At 38.9% G+C, this 27,640-nt stretch overlaps 1 protein-coding gene across 6 annotated transcripts in view; it reads left to right on the forward strand.

The window, feature by feature from the left end:
• The window catches only part of MCF2 (MCF.2 cell line derived transforming sequence), a 115,440-nt gene that overhangs the window by 27,460 nt on the left and 60,340 nt on the right, over positions 1-27,640 (forward strand). For 4 of the 6 annotated variants that reach the window (XM_070463285.1, XM_070463286.1, XM_070463288.1 and 1 more), the window contains exons 2-7: positions 6,151-6,219; positions 10,327-10,441; positions 11,653-11,743; positions 24,582-24,701; positions 25,533-25,649; positions 27,099-27,248. In XM_070463285.1, the coding sequence (XP_070319386.1) occupies positions 6,151-6,219; positions 10,327-10,441; positions 11,653-11,743; positions 24,582-24,701; positions 25,533-25,649; positions 27,099-27,248 (662 nt within the window). Of the gene's footprint in view, positions 1-6,150; positions 6,220-10,326; positions 10,442-11,652; positions 11,744-14,658; positions 15,028-24,581; positions 24,702-25,532; positions 25,650-27,098; positions 27,249-27,640 lie in introns of those variants that run through there. The other 2 variants (XM_070463289.1, XM_070463290.1) reach the window with 1 other exon arrangement.

Here is a 27,640-nt window from a genome sequence, read left to right on the forward strand (position 1 = left end):
GGATTGGGAAGATCCTCTAGAGAAGGAAATGGCAAGCCATTCCAGTATTCTTGCCTGGGAAATCCCATGAAACCTGGCAAGTACTAGGTGCTCAGTAAATAGCTACTTTTAATCATTCACAGCACTTTCCCTCTCTGTTTTCATATTGGTGGTGGCAAAGAGATTATAACTTTCTGGTTGACATTTCCTTTATTTCCTTTTCTATTTTAATTTGTGTCCCATTTTAAAACATTTTTTATTGAAGTATATTTGCTTTAACAATGTTGTGTTACATTCTGCTATATGGCAAAGTGAATCAGCTATCAGTCAGTTAGTTCAGTCACTCAGTCGTGTCCAACTCTTTGTGACCCATGGACTGCAGCATTCCAGGCTTCCCTGTCCATCACCAACTCCCAGAGCTTGCTCAAATTCATGTCCATTGAGTCAGTGATGCCATCCAACCATCTGTCATCCTCTGTCATCCCCTTCTCCTCCCGCCTTCAATCTTTCCCAGCATCAGGGTCTTTTCAAATGAGTCAGCTCTTCCCATCAGGTGGCCAAAGTATTGGAGTTTCAGCTTCAACATCAGTCCTTCCAATGAATATTCAGGACTGATTTCCTTTAGGATTGACTGGTTTGATCTCCTTGCAGTCCAAGGGACTCTCAAGAGTCTTCTCCAGCACCACAATTCAAAAGCATCAATTCTTCAATGCTCAGCTTTCTTTATGGTCCAACTCTCACATCCATACATGACTACTAGACATATATGCCCTGTTTTTTGAATCTTATTTTTCAGAAAAGATAGAGCAGAGTTGTTTGCTCTTTTAAGCAGTTAATATTTGCCCTGGTTCTCTGGTGCTTGTACAGAATGGCACATGTATGCAGCATGGTTCAGGACTCATATTTTTCTATGGGATAGGTACAGAACCCCCAGGGAAGGGATAAATATACACGAGAGCATGTCACTAGGAAGTAAAGCTCAACGGCTGGAATTATTACTGTTATACACCAGAGTTGGGAGTAAAAACGCTTTCTATCAAATGAGAATGCTTGTAGATATCAAATAAACCATCATTTTCCCTATAAGAGTCATTAATAAACTCAGTAGAATTTAAATGCCTTGGAATGGTAGCACATATTCAGTTCATGGAGGCATAGACTCTTGGAGAAGTAGGATACGAAAGATCATTTACTCAAATTCACCTACATGCTGCACTGTTCTCTCTAGTCTCCTTTCTACAGAGTTGCTTGGCCTTTGTTTCAATGCTGTTAGTGATGGGAAAGGGCTTCTCTAGCTACCACGGCAGTCATTTCGTCTATAGGGTGTTCTGACTTTTAAAACAAGTGCTTCTTTACGTGGAGTTGGTGTACCTCTCTGTTGCTTTCTGTTTGTCTTCTCTTTTACTCTGAAGGGAAAAAACTAACCAACTAACCAATCAACCAACCAACTATCCAACCAACCAACCAAAGAAGTACCTGAATGAATAGGTTTGGGAAACACTGCATACATAGCCCATACCCAAGGAGGAGTTGCATGCTGTGTGTTTGTGTTTCCTAGGGAATGTTGCAGTATGCTTAAACCCCAGTAGTTCACAAAATTTTTTGATTGTGAATCTTTACTGTTACCCAGAACATCTATCCACAGTTTAGAATAGAATCTGACACTTAGTAGGTGCCCAAGAAATATTTGTTTTTAAAAAACAAAAGAATGCAAAATAAATCTTTAAACTATAAAGGGCACCCTGTATTAAGGAGACAAGTGTTTTTTCTGTTTGTTTTCTGCAAGTGATACCACCAAGATGAATCAACTAATTGGATGGGTTTACCTTCCTCCTCTGCAAACCATCCTAAATATATTATTTATTTCCACATCTTTTAGGACTTCTAAAATTCTTCATATTTGAATTCTGAGCTTGTATTCTCATTTGCACAACTACCTTTTATTAAAAGAAATATTAGAGATTGAGTTTGCAATTGATAGCCAAGGCAATCAAAGCTTGCCTCTGTTGCTTCCTGATTAAATGTATGGACTGAACGAGTTGACAAGCACTCTCTTTGTCTTGTCTTCAATCTGTCCTTGATTGTGTTTGATTGTGCAGTCACGTGGTTCTTCAGCAGAGCTTTTCAATGAAGAGTGTTCCATCAGGGTGTTTTCGAGGGTGTTCGTCAAGTTACCTATTGAGTTAAAGTGAAGTGAAGTCGCTCAGTCGTGTCCGACTCTTTGCGACCCCATGGACTGTAGCCTACAGGCTCCTCCATCCATGGAATTTTCCAGGCAAGAGTACTGGAGTGGGTTGCCATTTCCTTCTCCAGGGGATCTTCCCGACCCAGGGATTGAACCCAGGTCTCCTGCATTGCAGGCAGACGCTTTACCGTCTGAGCCACCAGGGAAGCCTATTGAGTTAGTGCCCTTTTAAAAAAAGTTTTTTATTGGAGTGTTGTTGCTTTACAATGTTGTGTTGGTTTCTACTATACAGCAAAGTGAATCAGCTATATGTATACATATACATCCCCTCTTTTTTGGATTTCCTTCCCACTTAGGTCACCACAGAGCATTAAGTAGAGTTCCCTGAGCTATACAGTAGGTTCTCATTAGTTATCTATTTTATACACATGCTGCTGTGCTAAGTTGCTTTGGTTGTGTCCGACTCTTTGTGACCCCATGGACTGTAGCCCTCCAGGCTCCTCTGTCCACGGGATTCTCTAGGCAAGAATACTGGAGTGGGTTGCCATGCCCTCCTCCGGGATTTTATACATAGTAGTGTATGTATCGGAGAAGGCAATGGCACCCCACTCCAGTACTCTTGCCTGGAAAATCCCATGGACCGAGGAGCCTGGTGGGCTACAGTCCACGGGGTCGCTAAGAGTCGGACACGACTGAGCGACTTCACTTTCACTTTTCACTTTCATGCATTGGAGAAGGAAATGGCAACCCACTCCAGTGTTCTTGCCTGGAGAATCCCTGTGGACAGAGGAGCCTGGTGGGCTGCTGTCTATGGGGTCTCACAGAGTTGGACACGACTGAAGTGACTTAGCAGCAGCAGCAGTGTATATATGTCAATCCCAATCTCCTAATTTATCTTGTGAGTGCTTTTTTGTTTTGTTTCCCCAACCAGTCCTTTTGGGGTTTCACAACTAGTCCAAAGTAAGGAGAATGCACGCCTTTCATTTTTGAGCAATTGAATTTTCCACATGGGGCAGCTCTGCAAGTCTTATATCAAATATAAATCTGGTCAACAAGGAACACGCTGTAATGTGGATCTGATCCAGCTTTAGTGACCTGGGCTTTTTATTTCTCATGCTCTGGAGTAAAAGAGTTTAAAGGGTCATCAAGAATAACATCCTAAACCATATCTGTTCTCATTTTTACATTTCTGAGGGAAATCTGTGTGGAAATTCAAGAGGTTAGATACAAAGTTGGTTTTAACTCAGTGTCAACTTTCTCTGAACTCGATTTCTTTGTTCTCAGCAACAAGCCCACCGTGTCTTTTGTAGCTGCTCAGTGATAACCCCGTGGCTTCTGTTTCCTGTTCCCGCTATCTCCTCTCCCTTCACCCTGTTTTCACCCGAGAATGTGATCCTTCCTTAAAATGTTGGGATTGACCAAAAAGTCTCTTTGGATTTTTCTGTAAGATGCCATGGAAAAACCCAAACGAACTTTTTGACCAACCTAATAGTACCAGCTTCTCTTTTAACCATTTTTTTAAATTGAGGTGTAGTTGATTTATAATACAAGTTTCAGGTGAAAAATATAGTGATTCACAAATTTTAAAGGTTATACTGCATTTAAAGTTATTATAAAATATTGGGTGCACTTCCTGTGCTGATTATTTATTATACACATACTGGTTTTTGCTTCTTAATCCCCTCCCCCCATGTTGCCCCTCCTCCTTTCTCCTCCCCACTGGTAACAACTAGTTTGTTCTCTATCCCCCTGAGTCTGTTTCTTGTAACCATTGTTTTATCCTTTTGTGTTAGTGTTGAAATGTGATTTTGTCGGCACAATTCTGGAAGACATTTTGTGATAGCAACATCAGGGTGTTTTCCTTCTGTCTGTGGATTTTACCTGTTGTTGGATCTCAAAATGTCTGGAGCCTTGGAGCACTTGTATTGCCCGTGGTGGGTAATGAGTGAGGGGTGGAGGTGACTTGCCCCAGACCCTAGAGCTGCTCAATGGCCGCGCCAGCATCAGGTCCAGTCCTCCCACTCCTAGCCCTCGGCCTTTTATTTTATGCCCTGATGCCTCTCTTACTACATGAATGGATTTTTTAAAAATGTAGAATAAATAGACGTAGTTTCTGTAACTATGCAACAGCCTGAATGGTATGGGAAGAATCAGGTTGCAGATATTAGTGTTTCCAGATCTGCCACCTGACATCAAATTTATCCATTTATCTTGATAGTTATTTCCACTGATCAGAGCAGGGAGGAAATTGGGTCTTATTATGTAGGAATATTTTAATGCCTAATGCTCTCATCTAAATGATAGAACATTGCCACTTGTGCAGGCCTCTGAGAGCAGAGAAAGTTCTAGTCCTCTTGCACTATCTCCCATCTCATCCTTCATTGGAAGGACTGATGCTGATGCTGAAGATCCAGTACTCCACCTGATGCAAAGAACTGACTCCTTGGAAAAGACCCTGATGCTGGGAAAGATTGAAGGCAGGAGGAGAAGGGGATGACAGAGGATGAGATGGTTGGATGGCATCACCGACTCGATGGACATGAGTTTGAGCAAGCTCCGGGAGTTGGTGATGGACAGGGAAGCCTGGCGTGCTGCAGTCCATGGGGTCGCAAAGAGTCAGACACGACTGAGCAACTGAACTGATCTTTCAGAATGGGGAACACATGTAAATCCACGGCTGATTCATATCAATGTATGGCAAAAACCACTACAATATTGTAAAGTAATTAGCCTCCAACTAATATAAATAAATGAAAATAAATTGGTCAATGCATTTCTTTATGTTTCAAATTTTGTATGTGTGTGTATGGCTCTGTAACAGAGCCCCTGTTCCATTGTCTAGTGTGGGTCATTTGAGAGCTTGTGTGTGCAATGCCCTTGAGCAGGATGGGCCTGCATACAAGCCCTCCACATGCTATGATCTGAAGATCACCAAGAAGGGGAATGTGTCATCAGCCTGACACCACCAGAGACCAGGTCTTTGAAGGCCCTCTGTATCAGTGGGCTAGGGGGAAAACATGGCTTCTCTGAGAAATGTGGAACCACAGGCATTAAAACCAATGATCCAGAATAGCCGAGTCTGATGGCCCGTTTTCTTTGAAAAAGTTATCCTGGCTCATGGACCAGAGGCAGGTAGTGGACTTTGATCTGGGGCCCCTGTGGAGTTCACTAGAATTGAACATTACAAATTAGCACTTAAGATCTGGGACAACTAAAATATATTGAAGATCACATGGATGTGTCCCACCTCTAATGGTCAAAGATGAGTTAATAGGCAGCTGTTCAAGGAACATTGACTCTTATGCCAGTTATTTTGCATTTGTGAGGTATATATTATTATGGCCAGTTTACAGGTAAGGAAATTTGAGACTCTGAGAGGCTAAGTAACTTGTACATGTTTTTATAGCCAGTATATGCAGCAAGCTGGGATTGGAATTCAGGTCTCTTGGACTCAAAAGCTTTATGTTTAACCACTGCTTTATACTCAATCTCTGACACTTTTCCTGACCTGTAAGATGGGATAATAATAGCTTTCTCCAGGGTTTTTTAAGGATCCAATGCAATAAAGGACCCGAAAAATGCTTTGTAATCACTAATAAAGCTTTGCAGAGTGAAAGGCATTATCAGAAGTAGAATACACTATGCTACAGTGTCTCTTCATTTCTGCCTACCCTTTAGATAAATCCGGATGTCCTAGAGTTTGAACTTTTGCCCCTGGCCTTTTGGTCACTGAGAGTAGCTTATGTCCCAGGCATAGATTCTGAGAATGAGGACAACTGGTCTTATTTATCTAGTGACACTGTCCAGAGTGTGATTTCCTTCTTAGGTGGCTGAGAGGAGTAAAGAGAAGAAGGTCGGCCTTGCATCTGCGGAGGCAGATCTTCAGGACCCCCAGAGTTCTTTCCTGCATGCTAAGAAATCCCCTGTGTGTTTCCGGCTGTTCTCTAATGTGTCTATTGTTTCTCTCCCTTTCTCATTTGTCACAGAAGACGAAGTGCTTCTCTGTGTAAAGGACATCAGCCACTTCTTAATGCAAGACATCGCCTTCCTGTCTGGTAAGCATTTTCATATATTAAGATCAGATACATGTTCGAATCCATTAACAAAGTTAATTTGGTCCTTCTTATAGGTGGCTATATAATTTTTATATTTCAGTAAACATTTATGCATTGTGCATGTAGTTGCTAAAGAAATGGACATTTAGAGAATAACTAGAGGTTTTAAATATGTTTAGATATGTGATTAAAACCAGGCTTAACAGCCTTGTACACTGGATACTCGGGAACATCTTTAGCAATCCATGATGAGTGAAAGTGGGATCCATCTCCTTAGGTGGGTGCAGGCTGAGTGAGAGGGCGGCCACAGATTTCTCTGAGGTTTTCCCTGCTGCCATAGCTCTGATGACTTAAATGTTCATTAAAAATGCTGTGAGTCACCCTAATTAAGCAGCGTACATATGATAAAAAGTTGACTTTTCTAAAATGTACATGCATTTGTGTATTTCTAAAAATTGTGAATAATGTATGTATTATGAAATACATATAAAATTTACCTTCTTAACTATTTTTAAGTGTATAGTTCAGTGGTATTAAATACATTCACATTGTTATACAGCCATGCATCCACCATCCATTTCCAGAACTCTTCTTGTCTTGTAAAACTGAAACTCTCTACTGGTTGAAAAATAGCCCCTCGTTCCCCCCCTCCCTTTAACCCCTGGTAATTACCATTATGCCGATACTTTCTGTATCTACATATTTGACTATTCTTGGTGCCTCATATGAGTGGATTCATGCTGTATTTGTCTTTTTGTGACTTGCTTTTTTCATTTTGCATAATGTCCTCCCGGTCTTTCAATGCTGTAGCATATATCAGAATTTCCTTCCTTTTTTAAGGCTGAAGAATATGCCATTGTATGATGAGTTAATTTGTTTATCCATTCATCCATTGGTGGACATTTGGGTTGCTTGCACCTTTTGGCTCTTGTGAATAAAACTGCTCATTTGCATTACATATTTTTAGAGATACAGCAATAGGAAACCACCCCTCTTGTTTTAATCTGGTCAGATATCTAGGGGAAACTTTGCTTAAGGACAAGCAAATTCATTTCAGGTGTTAGAGTAACTTGAACTATGCCATTAAACATTATATTTATTGTATTAAATGGATAAGAACAGTTTACAAGTATATGTGTTGTTTGTATGAAAATGCTTCTTAGGTGTTGAGAGTACAAGAGACCATCTTATTCCTTTTAAGTAGTTAAATTATTTCTCCTAAAATGATACCTACGTGCTTGGTTTACCAAATGAGCATTTACTTTATAGATGATCCTAATTGGACACTTCCATCTGGCTTCTGCTTTAATGATTAGAATTAGCAGTAATTGTGAATTAGTGGTGACTTAATGAGGTTTTATGTTTTTATTTTATAAGTGGTATAATTGTGTGATAGGCTTTCACTATTAGATTAAGGGATTTTGCAGAAGCTCCTCAGTGTTTTTAAAATTGTGTTCAAATAGGAACACCCTCGGGACCTGTTTCCCTATCTAGATCCCTGTCCATAATTTCCTTTCTTATCTGATCTTTGTAGTTTTCAAAATACGTCTTGTCTATCGTTTCTTTTGAAGAAAAGGTTCCCAATGTTAAAAATAACAAAAACCTCCCTATTTAGAATATCAGTATCTCCTTTCTTTTCTCACATGTCTACTACCTAGTACATACAGCACTTGTGCTTCCCTGGCGGCTCAGTGGTAAAGAACCTGCCTGCCAGTGCAGGAGATGTGGGTTTCGATCCCTGGTTGGGAAGATCCCCTGGAGAAGGAAATGGCAACCCACTCCAGTATTCTTGCCTGGAAAATCCCATGGACAGTGGAGCCTGGTGGGCTACAGTCCATGGGGTCGCAAAGAGTCGGACATGACTTAGCGACTAAACAACAACAGCAGCAGCAACATTTGTGGGTACTCAGTGGTGATAACAGTTTATTGATTAGTTGATGAGAATCTACCCTTATAAGAACCAACATTCTTTCCTTTGATAGGTATAGTTTGCCTAAATACTGCTCGGCAAGTCTAACTTCTATATATGTTGCATTATATGTTATATATTATTTTTATTTCTAGTTCTACACCATACCCTATCTATAGAGGCCCCTTGTTTCATGCTTGGCTAAGTCTCTTGGTTCATAGTTGTACAGTGTCTCCTTTGAGTTCCTTTAAAATTCTTGGGTGGATGCCATCATTTTCCATGATTATCTTTCTTCATCTTGCTCTTTACGTCTAGAATGTTGTAAAGATTTATCATCATTTGATTTATTATTTTGGTCTAGTTTGATTCATTACTTTGGTCTAGTCTGATTAAAAAAGTACTATGGGAATGGGGACCCTCCCTTAAGTTTCTGTTGAGAAAGATTAAGGCAAGGAATGAATTTGACCTTTTCCCAAGTGCTCTAGTGGAGAATGTGTGTTCTGCTTTTGTTGGATAGAGTATTCTAGAAACATCACTTAAATCACTGTGGTGAAATTGTTGTTCAGGTGTACTGTTTCCTAGTGAATTTCCCAGTTACTCCTTCTATCAGTTATGCAGAGGGGTGGTGAAATTTCTGACTAAAATTGTGAATTTTTTTATTTCTCCTTGGAGCTCTATCCATTTTGTTTCTTGTATTTTGAAGCTCTGTTATCAGATATATAAGCACTTAGGAATGTTATGTCCTCTTGATGAAGTTACCACCGTTTGATTATCAAATGATCTTCTAATTTTGACAAATCTATTTGGTCTGATATTAGACAGTCTCCTTTGGACTAATTAACATGATATATCTTTTTCCATCCTTTTCCTTTTAATGCATTGTGTCTTTATATTTAAAGTCTGTTTCTCGTAGACAGTATATAGTTGGATCTTGATTGTTTTATCCAGTTAGATTATCTCTAACTTTTAACTGAAGTGTCAAAATCATTTACACTTAACGTGATTATGCATATGGCTTGGTTTAAATCTATCATTTTACAATTTGTTTTCCATTTGTCCTGTTAGTCCTTTGTTTTTTCCTTCCATTTTTGCTTTCTTTCGGAATTAGTTGTTTTATCATTCTACTTTATCTCCTTTACCTTTGTCATAGTTTTATTGCATACTGAATTTTTTATATATCTCTGTTCACTTAAATTCAGCCAAATAAGAATTACAACAAAATCTCTCAAAAGTTTTCTTTTAGCAAGCCACATTCAAAGGCCACCCTACAACTTGCCTCCTAAAATAATCCTTCAACTTCCATTTAACACTAAATATGTATTGGGCACCTACTCTGTGCCCAGGTGTTAGGCTGACTGTAGAATGGGACCTTAGGCACATGGAAGGTTCACCCCTGTACTTAGGTGGCTTTCATTCTCAATCCTCCAGGATGTGTAGAGGGCCGTGGAGTGGGATGAACACTGAATTTTATACTTTGTGGTCTTTCTTTCTTTGCATTAGTAAGATTCCTATACCATTGTCGCTATTATTCCTTATGTTGTTTCTTCCACCACTCTGTTAGAACATTACTTATTACCTGTAGTTTGTATACTATACTCTTTCATGTTCACCATGACTCTAAGTGGTCAATTTTTTCAAGGTTTCCACTTGTTATCAAGCTGTCAGTGACTCATTTTGAATTTAAACTCATAGTATTGGTATAGAAACAGTTATTTCCCAATTCTCATGGTTGTCCAGTATGAGGGATCAGTGATATTTTCAACTCTGTTTATTATACACATTCCATGACATTTTTTCCTCATTTTGCTGCCTCTTATTCCTCCCTCCTTCCCCTCTTCCTTTCTTTCGTCTTTCCCCCCTCTCTCTTTTTCTTTCTTTCTTCTTTTCAATTTCAAAACCACCCTGTTGCATTTTTAAAAGATGTTTTAGCCATGCCACATGGCATGTGGGATATTAGTTCCCCGATCAGAGATTGAACTCTCACCCTGCATCTGAAGCCTTAATCATTGGCCCCCGAGTAAGTGCCCCACCCTGCCACTTTTTGCACTTAAGCAGGAGCATGGTGCCATTTTGGTTTCTGTGGAGGTCATCATACTTATAAAAGTTGCATGTCTTCTTATCACTCCTCTCAAATCTAAAATCCTCTTTTTTACATTGTTCTGACATAAATGTTAACTTGGTTTTTGATACTGTTTTAGGTGGTCGGGGAAAGGATGATGCTTGGATCATTACATTTCCAGAAAATTGTAATTTCAAATGCATACCAGAAGAAATTATAGCAAAAGTACTGACTTACTTGACGTCTGTTGCAAGGTATAGCATTTCATTACATTGTTTTCTTCAATTTGGTTTCTTTTTTGGATACCTATTTGAATGTAATAACAAGAAAATGATGTTTTAGTGTGGCTATTATTATTGTAAATGATTTGTAAGACTCACTTTCAGAATAGATAAGAAAAAACTTAGAAGTGGAAGCTTACCACTACTTAAATTGCTATAAAAATCATACTGAGGATCTATGAAAACAAAATTGGGGACCAAGAAGTATTTGTCCCCATGCAGAAGAACATAGGTTGAAAATGATGATCATACTTTAAATTCTAAAAGAAACTGTCACTAGCCAATAGCTAGACAGCTATTCTTCATTTCTTCCAATGATAAAATAAGAAGACAAAGTTAAATAGACTTAAAAGTGATATTGAAATGGATTAGGAGTAACTTCTTGATATTAAAAATCATTTGATATGAGAATGCTTTAAGGGGAAAGTTTCAGAAGCTCCTTTAAAGATTTTATTTAGTTTGCAAACAAGTTTTTTAAAGGAAATGTTTTCTGGTTATTAATCCTGAATTCTAAGAAGGCGTTAATCTAAAATGGTAATATTATGAAGAGTCTCATGAACAAAATGGAGAAGGAAATGGCAACCCACTCCAGTACTCTTGCCTGGAAAATCCCATGGACAGAGGAGCCTGGTAGGCTACAGTCCATGGGGTCGCAAAGAGTCGGACACGACTGATGTGACTAAGCACGCACGAACAAAAATCAAATCCCAGAAAACAAAATTTACACTGTACCTCTTAAAGCTTGAAAGTGGTCTCTTTAGGGCAAATAAAAGTTTTATTATGCATTATGCTGCCTTCCCTCAAGGAACAGGCAAGAGATTTAACAGTGTTTTTCTGAATGAATTAATGGATCATTGACTTATGATGGATTGCCGTGAAGTTAAATCTGATGTCATGAAGGACAGCTGTCTATAATGTTTTCCCATGCCCCAAATCACAGTATTCCAAATCCATTTTAGTGGCACTTACATGTTTAAAAGATTGACATAAGAGGCAAAAAGAAATTTTAAATTGTAGTAGAATATGGAATTAAATTGATTTTTCATTGTAGCACCTTGTGATAGCTTCCCAAATCTGTCTTCAGGCCAGACGTCACATGTAAATGAAATAATCAGAAGTAAGGACATATTTAGCAAAGTTGGGTTACTATTAAGAAAAACATATTATTTCCTCTTATCTTCTAGGCAAAATGGATCTGACTCCCGATTTACCATTATTCTTGATCGAAGATTGGATACCTGGTCTTCTCTCAAAGCATCTCTCCAGAAAATCTCAGTAAGTACCAATTTATTGTATAGTAACTTCTTATTTTTGTTTTGCATTATACTTTCTGTTTGTGGGGGTTCAGATTATTTTTATTCTGATGGAGGCTAAAAGAATAGATGGAACGGAGAGGTGGGAAACTTGAGAGAAGAACTGGTAAAGGAGATTGAGCTGAACAACTCTACTCAATAGAAAACCTTATAGGAAAGAATGAGTAGTTAATGGTTCAAGTTGAGTGAGAAGAGACTCATGGTCTCCTATGCCTTTCAAAGCAAGGCAGTTTCTTATGGGAACTTTTTATAAAACAGCAATAGCTATGTTGTATACACATTGTATATTGAAAAGTATAAAGAAGGAGGTTTAAAACAATAGTTAATAATCCAACCATCCAGAAATAAGCACTTTTTAACATTTTGGTGTGTATCTTTCTAGATTTTTCTTTTCCCTGGGACAGAGAGGGTATGGAGTCACCTGCAAAATGACATATCTCCCCAATTAGAGTCTAGTCTCCAGCTCCCCAAGACCCAGAGAGTCCCTAAAGGAGACAGTATGAGAGATGCAGTCTTGCCCACAGCTGAGATGATCTTTTTACATTATTAGGCTCATCTGGATATTGTCTGACAGTTCTTTCATAGAAAAGAGGGAGGTGAGGAACCCATAGGCTCTTCCTGAGCTGGTAAGAGTGGGGCTGTCTGTGCAAGTGCCATGTGGTCAACTTGCTCTATCAGACTAGAGATGCTGGGAATCAATCCATGTTTTTCTTTGAGAGTTCAGTATCATCAGTCAATGAAATTCTTCCTTCGTCTCACAATCAACCGACACGGAGGCCACACCCACCAGAGACAGTTGGTTTAGTTGTGAAGCCAAGACAGAAATCTAAGTCGTTGGACTTCTGAACCAGTGTTCTTTTTTGTTCTACTCACTTGCTGACGAGTAAAGAAATACACTGACCCACGGTATCCTGAATGAGATCATTATTATTTTCATACCCATTATGAATTATTTTTCATCTTGAACAAGTCAGTATGGTAGTTTTTTTATTTCTTAAAACAGAGGAGAGAAGAATTAATACCAGATTCATGAAAATCACCAAAATAAAATAGTAAAATGTTGACTTTATATATACATTTTTGCTTTTTCAAACACTTTCACATTTATTAAGTAATGTTGATTCTCTCTGTTTCCTGATTAAGTCCTGTGGGCGGATGTCCTTATAAATTGTCCTATAGATGAGGGAATTATATTGATATACAATATGCATTTTGGAAAGGTTATGTGATGAATCCAAGGTCAGATAGCTAGATAACCAAAGGAGTGGGAACAAGAATTGAATTTTCATAAATTCTAGTTGGTGACCTTTCCACTTGCTGCTTCCTATCATTTTCCAAACGACTTGTGGATAGACAAATACATTAACAATTTTTTTTAGAAAAAGGTAAAATTCCTTTGGAGAGAATACATCTGCCCTCCATGTACTACAGACTCCTATCAGTGGGGCTGAATGATATTTATCCAGGTATTTATCATGCCCTGGCCTTTAGGATCAGTCCTTGGGCTTGTTGAACAAACTTTAGTTCATGATAAGAATCAATTATTTAACACTAAATATAGCACTTGTTATAATAAGGCATTTTTAAAATCACCCAGCCCAGCTTTTTTTTTTCTTTTTGGCCAAAACTACCTGTTTGATGAAATTAATTTTCATTGAGTGACTGGTTGGCATATGGCGTCAGTTTTGAAATTGGGTCTTGATACTGCTTTGCTGGTGGCTCAGATGGTAAAGAATCTACCTGCAATGCGGGAGACCTGGGTTCGATCCCTGGGTTGGGAGGATCCCCTGGAGAAGGGAATGGCTACCCACTCCAGTATTCTTGCCTGGAGAATCCCCATGGACAGAGGAACCTGGCGGGCTACAGTCCATAGGGTCACAAAGAGTCGGACATGACTGAGCGACTAAGCACAGCACAGCACTACTGATTTGGGGTCAATAAAGGAATAATGACTTGTTTCTTGGGAATGATGCTCCCCTTTCTGTTTCCTAGGGATGCTCTCTCAGTGGGGAATTGAGAAGTCTGCCCAGCAAAGAGCTCTGCATCCAAGGTCCCTTTATTTGCATAACTGCCAGGCAGGAGTGGGGGTGTAGGTGATGAGGACATCTGACTGGCTATAGATTAGTTTCAGCATTGTTTTATTTAAATATTTTAAATGTTTCTGCTTATGGTATCGTCTCTATACCCATACTCAAAAGCACATTAATTATATCTCAACCATTGGACACTGTTTGCCCATTGGACAGTTTGCAGTAGAGATAAATATTGAATACAAGCTAATTTCAAGAGCAAAAGTTGACGTTCAGAAAGAATTTCTGGTGAAAACAGCCATTGTATAGATAGGTCTAACTGTCTTTGGTATATTATTTTAAACTAGTGTCTGTGAAGTAATTATATAATTCGATTTGAAGACCTTAATTTCTAGATTCTTAAAGAAACTATGCAGTTAGGCTATACTTCATAATGATAGGAGACTATATATATATATATATATACATATATATATATTTTAGTTACATGTTTCGGGGAAACAAACATGTAGAGATGTTTGTAGAGAACCTTTGGTAGAGAATCCTACCCGTCTCAGAAAGTTTGTATGTTCTGTTCTTTTTAGATTATCATCAGGACAAAATCCCACAAACTATTAACCTTTCCCAGGCTTAAACCCAGAATAGAATTTGATAATAATAATAATAATAAACAGAATTGAATTTCAAGTTACATAGGGGGATAGGGCAAGAATAAAGATATCAGTTAATACTACCTTCACAAAGATTCTTAGCATTCCACCTTAAAAATCAAATTGCGCAGAGAAAGCCAGCCCCATCTAGCCCCTAGGAGGACAGTTTTTTTTTTTTTTCTTCCTCCACTCTTAGGAAAAGCCTGATCTTCCTGAGCAGTCCAGCACCAGCTAATCCATGAGGTTCAATCAGGCTAAGTAATTGGGGGAATGTGTGGACTCTGAATTACAATGAGCAGTAGGAAAGGATCTGTCAGCTGACTAATCGGAGATAGTGGGTTTTTTTTTTTTTTTTTTTTGCAGCGCTGCCAGGGTGGTAATGGAAGCAGCCACGGTAGCTTTGTTTGATAGAGATTTTTGGCTGCCGCTTTTAAATACTACCTAAGACGCAGCTCATATTTCATCAATGTTGCATTGACAATTGGAAAAGAAGCGTGTTATTGTGTATAGGCGAGATGGCAGAAGCAACTCCCCCGAGAGGCAAGATGAGGTTCAGAAGGAATGCGGTAAGGGCTCTGCCTGCAGTCCTGGAAAGCCCGTTCCCAAGTTCAAGTGCAGGAATGCTGCGGCATGGTGCTATAGCACAAACTGCTGAATGGGGCTTTTCAGGATGGAGGGCGAGAGTGGAGACTTGGATTTGCGTGGATTGCATTGATGTGATTACTGTGATATGGACGTAGGGGAACGTTAAGGCATCAAGATCTAAATGTGATCAAATTTATGAGGAAGCATCCTTCGTCATGGTATTTATTTAAGAGTGTATGAACAATATTGACTTTTTTGGCAGAGTAGCTTAAAGTCACTAGTTATCAATAAAATAATATCGAACAAAAGGATTCATCCTTCTTTTCACCGTGGACAAGTAGATTATGGTATCATGGACAGATCTGCAGATGACTTTATCAGTGTTTAAAAAGGTTACATGTTACTGGACAAGTGAAAAAATGTTAAGTCTGATGATTTGAATTCTTTCTGATTTCAGTTTTTCCTCAAATTAAAAAAAATTATTTCCCCAAATTCAAATGTTAAAGATGCAGAATTCTAGCCCATTGACTACCTTTTTTTTAAAGGAAAAAAAAGAGTGACTCACCGTTATTTATAAGCTAGAATTTAGAAATCTCTTCTTTCAGATGCATTTTCAAATTTTCCCATCATTGGTTCACTTATATACCAGATTCCCAGCAAATTTCAGAAGGGCTATTTAGATGTCGTTTGGAGAAATGTGAAATAACAGTAGCTAATTTAATAATTAACTGGTCATCAGCCCAGTTTTCGGTGCTGCTCTTTTTCTTTCAAAACTTAAGATAATGCTATTGATGCTATGATTTAAAATAGAATACTTGCTTATTTAAATAATCAAGGCAACACCAAAAAAATGAGAGAGTGACAATCAGTCATAGAACAGAATGACACTTGGAATCAAAGGTAAGATCAGGGAAATAAACCAGTAAGAATTTTATTCTTGTTGAATGACAGTGAACATCCATGGGTGAGTAACTGGTTTATTTTCTAATAAAGCTCTTAGCACAAGATAGTATTTTAAAAATTACAGTTTAGGATATGAATCTTTTTATTTTGACAAAATTGTATCTCCAGCTCTACACATGATTGTGTATTATGGGAATAATAGCTTCAGACTTTTAACAGACAATTTATGGTGCACAAGAGATGCCTGTGTATGTGCTTTGCAATGTTGGGTGCAACTGACATTAGTACTTTTGTTATAAAAAGTAATTGACTTAAGTGTTAAGAAGATTCCTAATTCCTTTATATGCATAGATGTTTTCTCAGTTCTGAACTTCGTTTCTTGTATATGCATGCTTGCATGCTCAGTCACTTCAGTCGTGTCTGACTCTTTGTGACCCCATGGATTGTAGCCTGCCAGGCTCCTCCATCCATGGGATTCTCTAGGCAAGAACACTGGAGTGAGTTACCATTTCCTCTCTAGGGGATCTTCCCGACCCAGGGATTGAACCTGCATCTCTTATGTCTCCTGCATTGGCAGGCAGGCTCTTTACCACTAGTGCCACCTGGGAAGCCCTTTCTGTTTATACACACACCTTAATATACACAGAAATTAATGCAACACCCAAGTACTTAGTGAATAGGTATATCTAGTATTGTGCTACAGACAATGTGGGTTACACAGGTCAACGTGGACTGGCTACAGAGCTGAAAGAGCTCTCAATCTAGTAGAGAAGGTAGGACATGTTCATAAATAACTATTAAATAACTATTATGAAAGAACTTCTAGCTGGTGGGGAAGGCCTCAGGAGATGACATTTGTTTGGACCTTAAGGAATAGCATGTGTCTATTATCTTTCTTGGTGTCTTTCCTCTCTTTTTCTCTCAAATTAATTACTTGAAGTTGTCCGTAGGAACAGCTAGCTTGAAATGCAATTGATTGGATTAAGTCTAAAGCCTCGAACTATAGTGGAACACAGATTTCTTCTGCTTGCATGGATACAGCTTGACCAGAGTGAAAAATTTGCAACTCAGCTGGTGACACCATGGTTTGACTTGGAAGAATCTCTGGTGTTGGGCTGATTCTGGAGGCTATGATAGGTGGCACCTGGAAGGATGGTAAAGTGGCCTTAGAGTCCACGGATAGGCTTCAACTGGCTACTTGATGGAAATTGCAATGACTGTGAATAAGTGAGGAGGGCTGTTGAGAATGATTCTCGGACAAGAAGGGTGAGCCACAAGGAAAGAGCATTGCTGGGGAGTGTCCTACTCCTGAGGTCACTTGGCAAGGGATTTGGTGATCTGTGGAGTAACTCTTTCTTTCTGTACTCTTTCAGTGTGGGAAGAATGAGTACAGAAGTAGCCCACAGCATTGGAAACTCTTCTCTATAGCTTGAGGTCATAAGATTTTTCTCAGCATATTCTAAAGTGATAATTCCGACCGTATTGAGGTCAATCACATGCCAGCAACTCAGTATTAATACTCTGTAATGATGTGAAAATGTAATGGTTTTGTTCAGTAGGCTCCGTGATGCTAAATTGTTTCAAGCATTTGTTTTGACTGTTAGTTTTTGTCCCATTTTGTAGATGTCAAGGTCAAGTTATTCCTAAAGGTAAGGCAGCCAGTCTGAGCATGCATTCAGAGTGTGCGTTGTGAAGGACCTGTCTGAAAAGGGTTAAGTGTCCTGGAAAGAGCTTGGCTTTAGGATTCAGATTGGCCTGTGTGCTCCTAGCAAGCAGTTAGTGTACCACACTGTGCTTCAGTTTGCCCATCTGTGGAAAGGCCATAATACCTACTTCGCTGCAATGTTACAAACGCTACATAGGATAATATATGTAACGAGCCTGGCGCGTATGTCCTAGGCTTTCAGTAAAGGGTTCCCTGTTACTGTGACCCCATTTTTTTGCCCTAAAGATGAAAGAAAAGGCTCTAGGAGTATAAATTGTTTTTATAGTAAAATAATCAAACTTTTATGTGGTATCAGCCACTTGTAAAAGTTTTTAAAGGAGTAGCTAGGATAACTGAAAAGGGGGCAGAGGGTGTGTGAATTGCCTGTTTTAGATGCTGCATAAAATAACATTAAGCAAGGTTAATTTCCAGGCTTCAGTAGTGAAATGTATCAAGTGATGTCTTTGGTCTTTGTTATTGCTGTGCTAACTGTCATGAGGCCATATAGTCGGGTGATCTGAAGGCAGGCATGAAGAGAAGGGATTCAGTGTCTTCTCTGCGAGGGGAAGAGGAGAAAGCGAATTCTTTGCCCCTGAATTTGAAGAACTGGTAGGAGCTGCTCCCCAGGTCTGGGGTGGGGCCAGGCTCAGAGATGGAGAAATGGCTCTGAGCCCTGCGAAGATGGGCAACATGTTCATTTTTACCGAGGCGCCTTTAAGCAGTCACATGTTGGAACTACAAAAAAGAAAAAAAAAACTGCCTGCAACCAGTGCCTAAAACCAATCTCGTTTCCTCTCTTATGCTGCATGCTTTTTTTTTTTCTGTAAAGAAAAAAGCAATCAAAGAAAACAAGGCTGACCCTTGCTCACATCCTTTTGCTTTTTTGACAAGCTCTCAAAGACGATTTATAGTTTTAAAATCTAGGGTTTATTTGGGCAAAAATAGAAACTGTGCCTTTTCATGTTTATATAACCAACCAGATTAGAGATCTGTAAGGCAGCATGCTGGAGAATGTAGGAACATCGTTTCCCCAAACTGAATGGGAAAGCTCAAAGGTCTGGAGCTATATTTGCTGTAAGCTAGAATTTCTTGAAGAGTTACTTAGCATCACAAAAGCTTAGCATATTAGTTCCCTGTTGCTGCTATAACCAATTACTACAAACTTAGTAGCTCAAAATAACCCAAATGTATTGTTACAGTTCTGGAGGTCAGAAGTCCAAATGAGTCTCACTGGGCTAAGACCAAGATATCAACAGGGCTTCTGAGGCTTTAGAGGATAATGTTTCCTCGATATTCTAGTTTCTAGAAGCTGCCCACATTTCTTAGCTCATGGCCCTGTATCACTCTGACCTCTGCTTCTGTTGTTACATCTCTGATTCTAGTGCCTCCCTCTGTTTAATAACTCTACTTGTGACTATGTTGTTCCCACTCTGATAATCCAGGATCATTTCCCCATCAGAAAGTGAGGTGAGGTGTTAGTTGCTCAGTCATGTCCAACTCTTTGTGACCCTATGGACTGTAGCCCTCCAGGCTCCTCTGTCCATGGAGTTCTCCAGGCAAGAATACTGGAGTGGGTTGCCATTCCTTCTCCAGGGGATCTTCCCAACCAGGGATCAAACCTGGGTCTCCCACACTGCAGGCAGTTTCTTTACCATTTGAACCACCACGAAAGCTCTGAAGATTCTTAACTTAATCACATTTACAGAGTCCCTTTTGCCTTGTAACATATTCACAGGTTCCAGGGATTAGGATGTAGACATCTTTGGGGAACTTTTATTCTGCCTACTACACTCAATTCCTCCAGTTGTGAAATGAGGGTAAAAACAGAATCTACTGCAGATAAAATACTTAGCATAATGTCATAGTAATGCTCACAATGAGGAAAATTCTCATAGTAGTCACTCAATAAAAAGCAACACTCCAACCCATGGCCATCGAGCCAATCTCCTGTCCCTGCCTTAAGGCTTTGAGAGGCCCTGAAGACATATAAATTTATGGACATGTGTATATATATGTGTGTGTGTGTGTGTGTGTTTGCTGGAGAGAAGCTATGAAAAGTCATTCGTATGAAGTTGTGGATTTACTGCAATTAGTTTGGCAGTCACATATTTAAATCTGGGATAAGTGAGTGGGACTGGGATCAAAAAGTCAAGTGTATCTGATTCATACATGGGATCTAGTGGACATGAAGGATAGAAACAATATACTTGGTCTGAACTGTATAATTATAGTTTTCTAAAAAATGTAACTCTGACAAATCAAATGAACTGTTTGAGTGCCACCCAGTTGTTTAGTAGTTTTGCCTACTAAATAATAGCTGTTGCCTACAAGTTATTTATTCCTTCAAATGGCTTAGATTTGAGAGTAGCTATCAGTTTAATGGATCCATGTAGTCTAGGAAGATTTACATGGCAGCTTAGTAAAGATTCTAAAATTATCATATAATGAACAACATTGCAAATGTGATTATACAGGCAATAAATGAAGTGTTCATCCTTGATAGTGCTTTTTCTTTAGAAATGCAAATTTAGTAGGCTTTTTGTGATAAGCAAATCACTGAACATTTTGAAGGAATTAAGGGAGGAGAAGGTATGATAAAATAATCAGGAAGTTTTACTTAAGAATGATCTGATTAGAATGTAGAAATATTTTTAGAAGCATTTTATTCAGCTTTCAATGTTTATAACTAACTATTTTATCAAATAGGCAGAATAAGTGATTTAATAAAGCAACCAACATGAAATCCCTGACTTAGGAGCAGCTGAACACCCACAAACCCTGCCTGAACTCTCTTCCCCATGGATTCTGTGGACAGTGATTCTGTGTCTCTTTCTTTTCTGCTTTGTCCCCTACTGTGTGATCAGGGGCCTGACTGCTGGGACAGCCTTGTTCTCCTAGGAGTGGCAGGATAGAGACCAGGGCCTGACCTTGAGCAAAGAGTTACCACATGGTCTTCTCTGTTCCTGTAGTAGCCTCCCCTACCCCCACCCTCAGTTTTGGAGGGGGGCGAGTATTCTAGGCTTTAAGTTGGTCACCCCGGGGTCTCACATCTAGAGATTTCTAATGCAATACCAGAGAATATGACATTAAGGAAAGTCAGAGAGAAAAAGACAATGAAACCATATCAGCCTAGAGTCCATGAAAGAATGAAAATAAGAGTGCTTTAAGTGCTTTAAGTGTTGGCAAAAGTAGGGTGCTTTCCATTCCATTTATTTATTTATTTATTGTTGCACTGGGTCTTTACTGCTGCTCGGGCTACTCTCTAGTTGCAGTGAGTGAGGCCTACTCTTCACTGAGGTGTGTGGGTTTCTCATTCCAGTGGCATCTCTTGTTGCGGAGCACAGGCTCTAGGTGCTTCACAGTGGAGCACAGGCGTGGGCTTCAGTAGTTGTGACACGTGGGTTCAATAGTTGTGGCTCCCAGGTTCTAGAGCACAGGCTCAACAGTTGTGGCACATGACATGTGGGATCTTCCTGGACCAGGGATTGAATCTGTGTCTCCTGCATTGGCAGCGGATTCTTCACCACTGAGCCACTTGGTAATCAAGGTAGCCCCTTGATTCCATTTAAAAGTGAAAAAATAAGCTGAGTCAAGGCAGTTAAGTATAATACTAATACTGGTAATTTGCCCATGTGAAGAAGGAAAGGCTTAACTCCTAAACTGAATATTTCAGGGTAGAAATAGAATTAGTGCTCTCAGTCTAGAAATAGGTCCAGTTCTCACAAGTCCCTGTCCGAATTTCCCCTTAAGCAAGCCTTTATCCATAGCCTGAAAAACCTTTTGTCTAAGTCTACTTTTCCTTAAGTCCAAGAACCCAAAGTAAACTAAAAAAACCTATCTTATTAGTTTTTTTTTAGGGTTGACAAAGTAGCTTTATGTTTATTATTTCTTTTAATTTTTATAACAACTATGGGAAGTATTGTACCATTCTTAGCATAAACTAAAATAGACATTTGTACATAATAGACAGTGAAGAACAGGGAAGCCTGGTGTGCTGCAGTCCATGAGGTCACAAAGAGTCAGACACGACTTAGCAACTGAAAAACAACATAATAGACAGTAGGATATACAGTATCATTGGGACTCTGTCTCTACTGCCAGTTCCCTATACTTGTTTGCTTTGTTCTTTGAAATAAGCTTCCTCTGGCTGTAGGGGTCATGGGTACCAGTGGCCCTGGAACTGCACCCTCAAAGTTTCCTTCCCTTAGTGCTAGTTCAAAAAATGCTAGTGTGAGGCTTGGATTCTGCTTACATCAGATTTTCATCCCATGACAAATCATTGTGTGTTAGGAGGGCAAGGTCATGTAGAAAGATAATAGTTCTCATTAGGAACAATATTAAGATTAATAAGACACTGTCTTAGTCTTTATGGGCTACTATAACAGAATAGCATAGACTGTGTGACTTATAAGCAACAGAATTTACTTCTCACAGTTCTAGAGTCTGAAGTCCAAGGTCAGGGTGCTGGCAGATTCTGTATCTGGTGAGAGCTCACTTCCTGCTTCATAGGTGGCCGTCTTTTCTGTGTCCTCACATGGCTGAAGGGGTGAAGGAGCTCTCTGGGGTCTCTTTCTTAAGGGCACTAATCCCATTCGTGAGGGCTCCACCCTCATGACCTCATCATCTCCTGAACACCCCACCACCAAATACCTTCATATTGTGGCTTAAGTTTCAACATAGGAATTTGGTGGGGAGGGGATGTAGAATCTCATGGGAAGAGAGGGTAGTGCAGACATGGCCCCCTAGGGGAGTGATCAGTTGGATAGCCATCCCAATTTGTGTCTGTTTGTAATCATTGTTTAATTTACTGATTTAAGCTTGTGCTCCTTTCTTTTCCCTATTTGTGTCACACTCAGTTCTCTTTCCCTCGCTTTAGTTGTCATTACCATTTGTTTATGTTTTTATCACCATCTCAAATTGAATTTAAAAAATTTCCACTTTTGAATGTCATTTCAGAGTCTAGGTCTTATCCCTCTATGAAAGTTACTCTTTTTTAAAAAATAGACTGTGTTGTTTAGAGCAGATTTAGGTTCACAGTAGAAAGTATAGACTTCCCATATATATCTGACCCCACAGTATCTTATTAATTTTTCTTTTGTAGTTTTGTTCCATTATTAGTATTTCAGCATTCCTGAAAGATGACTATATTTAAAGCATTTTGAACATATTTTGCTTTATTATGCTTCAATCTGCTCTTTTGAGGCTGATGACTCCCAACTCTATATTCCCAGTCTAGGCTTCTTTCCCTCCTCCCTGTACATCCATTTGTCTGATAGACATCATCTGGTTGTCCTGCTGACCCTTACAACGCAATAGGTCCAGGGATAAGAATCAGTATCTTATTCCCCTCCTGAAAGCTTGCTTCTCTTGTGTTCCCATGTCAATGAGGGTTGTACCATTTACCCAGTTAGTTACTCAAGCCAGAAATCTGGAAATTGACTGTCATAGTCTTTCTTTTCTCATCAGACATATCCAGTTATCATACTTTGCACATTATACCTCCTAAATTCTACCCTTTTCCCTGCCGTTGTTGCTCCAGTTCAGAAACTCATCATCCCTCACTTGGATGACTGTTCCAGCATGCAAACTCATCTGTTTGTTTCCATTCTTGTCCATATCAAGTCCATTCCCAAAGCCAAAGTGATCCTCCTAAAATGCAAATCTAATTATGCTGCTCTGCTACTTAAAAACCCTTAAGAGTCTCCCCCTTGCATCCAGGAAAAGACCCAAGGTCTTTCCTGGTCTAGATCCTGCTCATCTTTCTAGCACCATTTCCGGTGACTACATCTCTCCACCCCACAGCAGCATCTTCCTCTAGCTTTCCTGACTGGGACCTCTTGATGTAATACAGACTTGGGTACCAATTCAGACTTCACCAGTTGAGCCAAGTTATACTAAACTCTCTGAGCCTCACTTTATTTGTAAAAGCGGATTTCCTAACTACTTTGCAGGATTGTAATGAAGAGGAACTGTAATAATGTTAGCAAAATACTTGGCATACAGTAAGCATTTGAATGTGGTGCCTTATTACTTATATCAGGCCATATTATTCCAGCCCTTGTGAATTTTGCTTAGGCTCCTCCTTGTCTTTTGCACTCTTTCGTTTAGCAGTTACTTCTTGACCACCTTCTATGTGCCAGTATTCTAAGAAGTTGGGAAACATGAATGCACCAGAAAAACAGTCTGATCCACTTTATTCCTCTTTAGGCAAGACCTTTTTGACATTCTTAGGTCTAGGATGCTCTGTGTTACCCCTTCCTGTTGTATGTTATTCTAATTCCCTTGTTTCATTTATCAACTTATCATGCTATAGAGTAAATGATACTAATGGACTCTAGACTGTCATTCTCTTGCAAGCTGGGTTGGGACTGTACATTATTAATTGGTGTACACTGAATGCTAACAGTGCCTGATAATCATTCACTTAAATATGTGGAGGAAACACATAGAAGATATTTGGTGAATGTCTCTTGGGTGAAATAAAAATACAAGTCCACAAAATGGTTTTCTTCCACTGTTTACTGTAGGTTTCAGTATTTCAGCTCCCTTTAGGCTTTTAGGGCTATCCTAGAAACCTGTCTCCTGATTCTGTTTTGCAAGGATTAATAACAATTCAAGTACAAAAACAACCACATTTAAAATGAAGTTTAAGAGTATAATTCTTCATAATGTGGGATTGACTTCAGTGTGAGAAAATTCCAGGCCACAAGCACTGCAAGGATCTGACCTGATGACCTTACATTCATTTCATTTCTATTTTCGTGTTTTAAGATGTTATCAACATCCATTTTTTAAGTTTTATCTTTTCAGTGGTTTTTATGACTTTAGAATTTGTTTTCTTTGATTATCCATTTTTTGCCATGTGCTCACTCGAGTGCGTGTTTTGACAGTTTTTTTCTTTTTTCCTGTGCTGTTTTTTCCCTATAGTCTTCATTCCCTGGGAACTTGCACTTGGTTTTGGTCCTTCGTCCCACCAGTTTTCTCCAACGGACTTTCACAGACATTGGATTTCGATTTAGTCAGGAAGATTTCATGCTCAAATTACCGGTAAGAATATATTATTTAAGTGTTTTGACCCTTTCTCATGAAGAATTTGTATCATGTTGTTATTTTACATGTGGTCACAAGCGCATGTAAAAGAAAAAAAAATTAGAATTTGTCTTCCAAAAATGTAAATTCAAAATGCCTTAAAGTCTTCTGCCCCTACTGTTAAAATAAAGGAAAAGATTAGTCAATTTGTAACAAAGCAGTTCATTTTCAAAAAAGATGTAAGTCCCATATGTTTTATATATATGTGTGTGTGTGTGTGTGTGTGTGTGTGTGTGTATTTGTGTGTGTGCATAAAATCAGGACATTTTATTTTTAGAGAATAAAATGAATGTGTTTTATGTTTTTGACCTCCCATGAACTTACATCCTGAGCAGTTCAGAGTAGCATTTTTTTTCTGGAAGATATTTTTATACACTTTTAGTGTTGGGAATAAGGGTGTTCATAAATTTTGCTACTTTTGCAAAGATTAGTCCCTCATGATAAATTATAATCTACTACAGAAAGCCCTTCCTTTGTCATGGGCTTAACATTCTTTCAGAAGGTTGACCACGGACAGTGCAAAATTTTTAGGTCAGAGAGAATCAGGTGTTTGGGTTTCTATGGAGATTACTTTCATTTTACAGAGAAATATTTTGTAAATGAAAACTATTATTCCCTGAGGGAAGGTAGTGAATCCATGTGTGGGGGGATGTACAGGAGAGAATTGTTAGAACCATTTATAAAAGATAAATTTCTGCTAAACGAATGCTAAAGTTCATTGTACAGTTGGCTGTGTGGAGGAGTGCCATGAAGGGCAGTTAACAGTATCTTTCTCGCTTATTTGTATAGGTTGTTATGCTGAGCTCAGTTAGTGATTTGCTGACGTACATTGATGACAAGCAGTTAACCACTGAGTTAGGCGGCACCTTGCAGTACTGCCACAGTGAATGGATCACCTTCAGAAATGTATGTTTCTTTTGCCCTTACTGTAGAGCCTGTAGTTCGTGTTAGCTTTGAAATCTACTTCTAGAAGTTTTTTTTCTTTCTTGGGAAAAACAGATTTCTGGGGTTCCTATTTTTCAAAAACATATAATTCAACATCTTGATTTTCATGCTTAGGAAATATCTAGAAATGATGAAGAGTCACTGAGGATGGCATTTAAATGAGAGGCCTAGGGAATAAGGAGACCCTACTCTGTCCACCCTTTCCTGTGGCCATGTAGTAACTTGAAGAAACCAAGGGTTTGGGTTCAAATCTTAGCACTGCTGATTTTTATCGATATAACTTTGTGCAAGTTGTAAAAGCTCTCTCAGCCTCAGTTTTTCCAACTATACAGTGGGAAGAATAAGACTTTATCTCATTGGGTTATTGAGAAGATTAAGTGAGATTACAGATGTACCATGTTTGACACTGCCTGGCCTATGGTTTGCCCTCAGAAAATGAGAGTCATCTTATTAATCTCATCAGTCTAGTGATTCTCCTGGGGGCAGTTAAATTTGTAGCAAAAATGCCTTCTGTTCTAGTAATGTATGGATAGGCAAGGGCTCTGTGCCTCACTAGAGTGAATTTGACATATAAGGGTCTTCTAATTCCAGAGGTAATGGGAACCCTTCTGAAGGAAATAATGATATTTACTTAAATCAGGATTTTACTTTCCTCATCTTTATTTTCATTCAGCAGTCCTGTTCATGTGTATGAAAGTGAGTTGTCAAAATAAGCAGTATCTTGCCTTTAATAACCTAGAAAGCTAAAAATAAAAGAGCAGACGCCTTGAGTTACATGGTAAACAGAGGGTTTATATGGTCTCTAAATGTTGTCTTTCTTTCTCTAAGTCACTGATTTTGGAAACAAAATGAACAACCAAACCTTACTTGACATTTTAGGGCAGCAGAGCCTTTGGGGTCATAATTTCAAATCTTCTCCAGAACTTGAAATGAATTATTGTGACTAATGTTCCTCTGTCATCTTAGTCCATCAAATGCTAACACTTGTTCATAAATGATAATAAAGTGGCTTTGATGTTCTCCTGTCTCTTCAGAAGTAGTTATTATAAAACAATTGTGCAATTCCAAAATTAAATAGAATAAGGAAAACACAATGTTTTGCCAGATAATAAAACAAATTACTCAGTACATGGCATATTTAAGAAATAGTTTTCATCATTGTTTGAGAAATAAGTACAGATGTTTAGATATTCAAGAAGTCTCTTCATCTCACTAAGTTTCTTAGGGGTTTAGATGCAAAGTTAAGGTTCATTGTCAAGGCCAATGCCAACTTTCCTTGCAGAGGAGATGTCATAGTATATGTCTTTGCTGTCGTATCTAAATGAAAGTTAATATAGTTGCTGGTCTAGGTTTTGATATGCTGGCCAAGTTACTACAGAATTAAGAGAATCATGCATGGGCTCTTTGCAGGCTATAGAAAATTTTGCCCTCACAGTGAAAGATACAGCTCAGATGTTACAGTCCTTTGGAACTGAACTGGCCGAGGCAGAACTACCAGGTGACATTCCTGCAATAGAAGAAATTCTTGCAATTCGTGCTGAAAGGTACCACCTGTTAAAGGTATGTCTGATAGGGGAGACAAACCAAAATTTTCCATGGTCTTTCTTTTGATAGAGAGGTGTTGAGTGTGTCTATTTCACACAGATTGCTGGGTAGGGAGACAGAAAGAGATATTTATATGGTGTAAAGCACAATATTAAAAAAAGAGGAGTACAAGAGGAGGATGTCCTGGATATGTTGAATTTAAGTGGCCCTTTTTTTGAAATGGTGCCCCTCCCCCTTCCTTCTCCCTGTCTATAACCGCTAGTTCTCTGTTTCTTTTTTCACTAGTTTGTTTTATTTTTTAGATTCCACATATAAGTGATATCATATGGTATTTGTCTTTCTCTGTCTGACTTATTTCACTTAGCATAATACCCTCCAAGTCCATCCATGTTGTTGCAAATGGCAAG

This window comes from Odocoileus virginianus, unplaced genomic scaffold (assembly GCF_023699985.2).
Source record: "Odocoileus virginianus isolate 20LAN1187 ecotype Illinois unplaced genomic scaffold, Ovbor_1.2 Unplaced_Contig_1, whole genome shotgun sequence".
In the NCBI taxonomy this organism is placed as follows: Eukaryota; Metazoa; Chordata; class Mammalia; order Artiodactyla; family Cervidae; genus Odocoileus; species Odocoileus virginianus.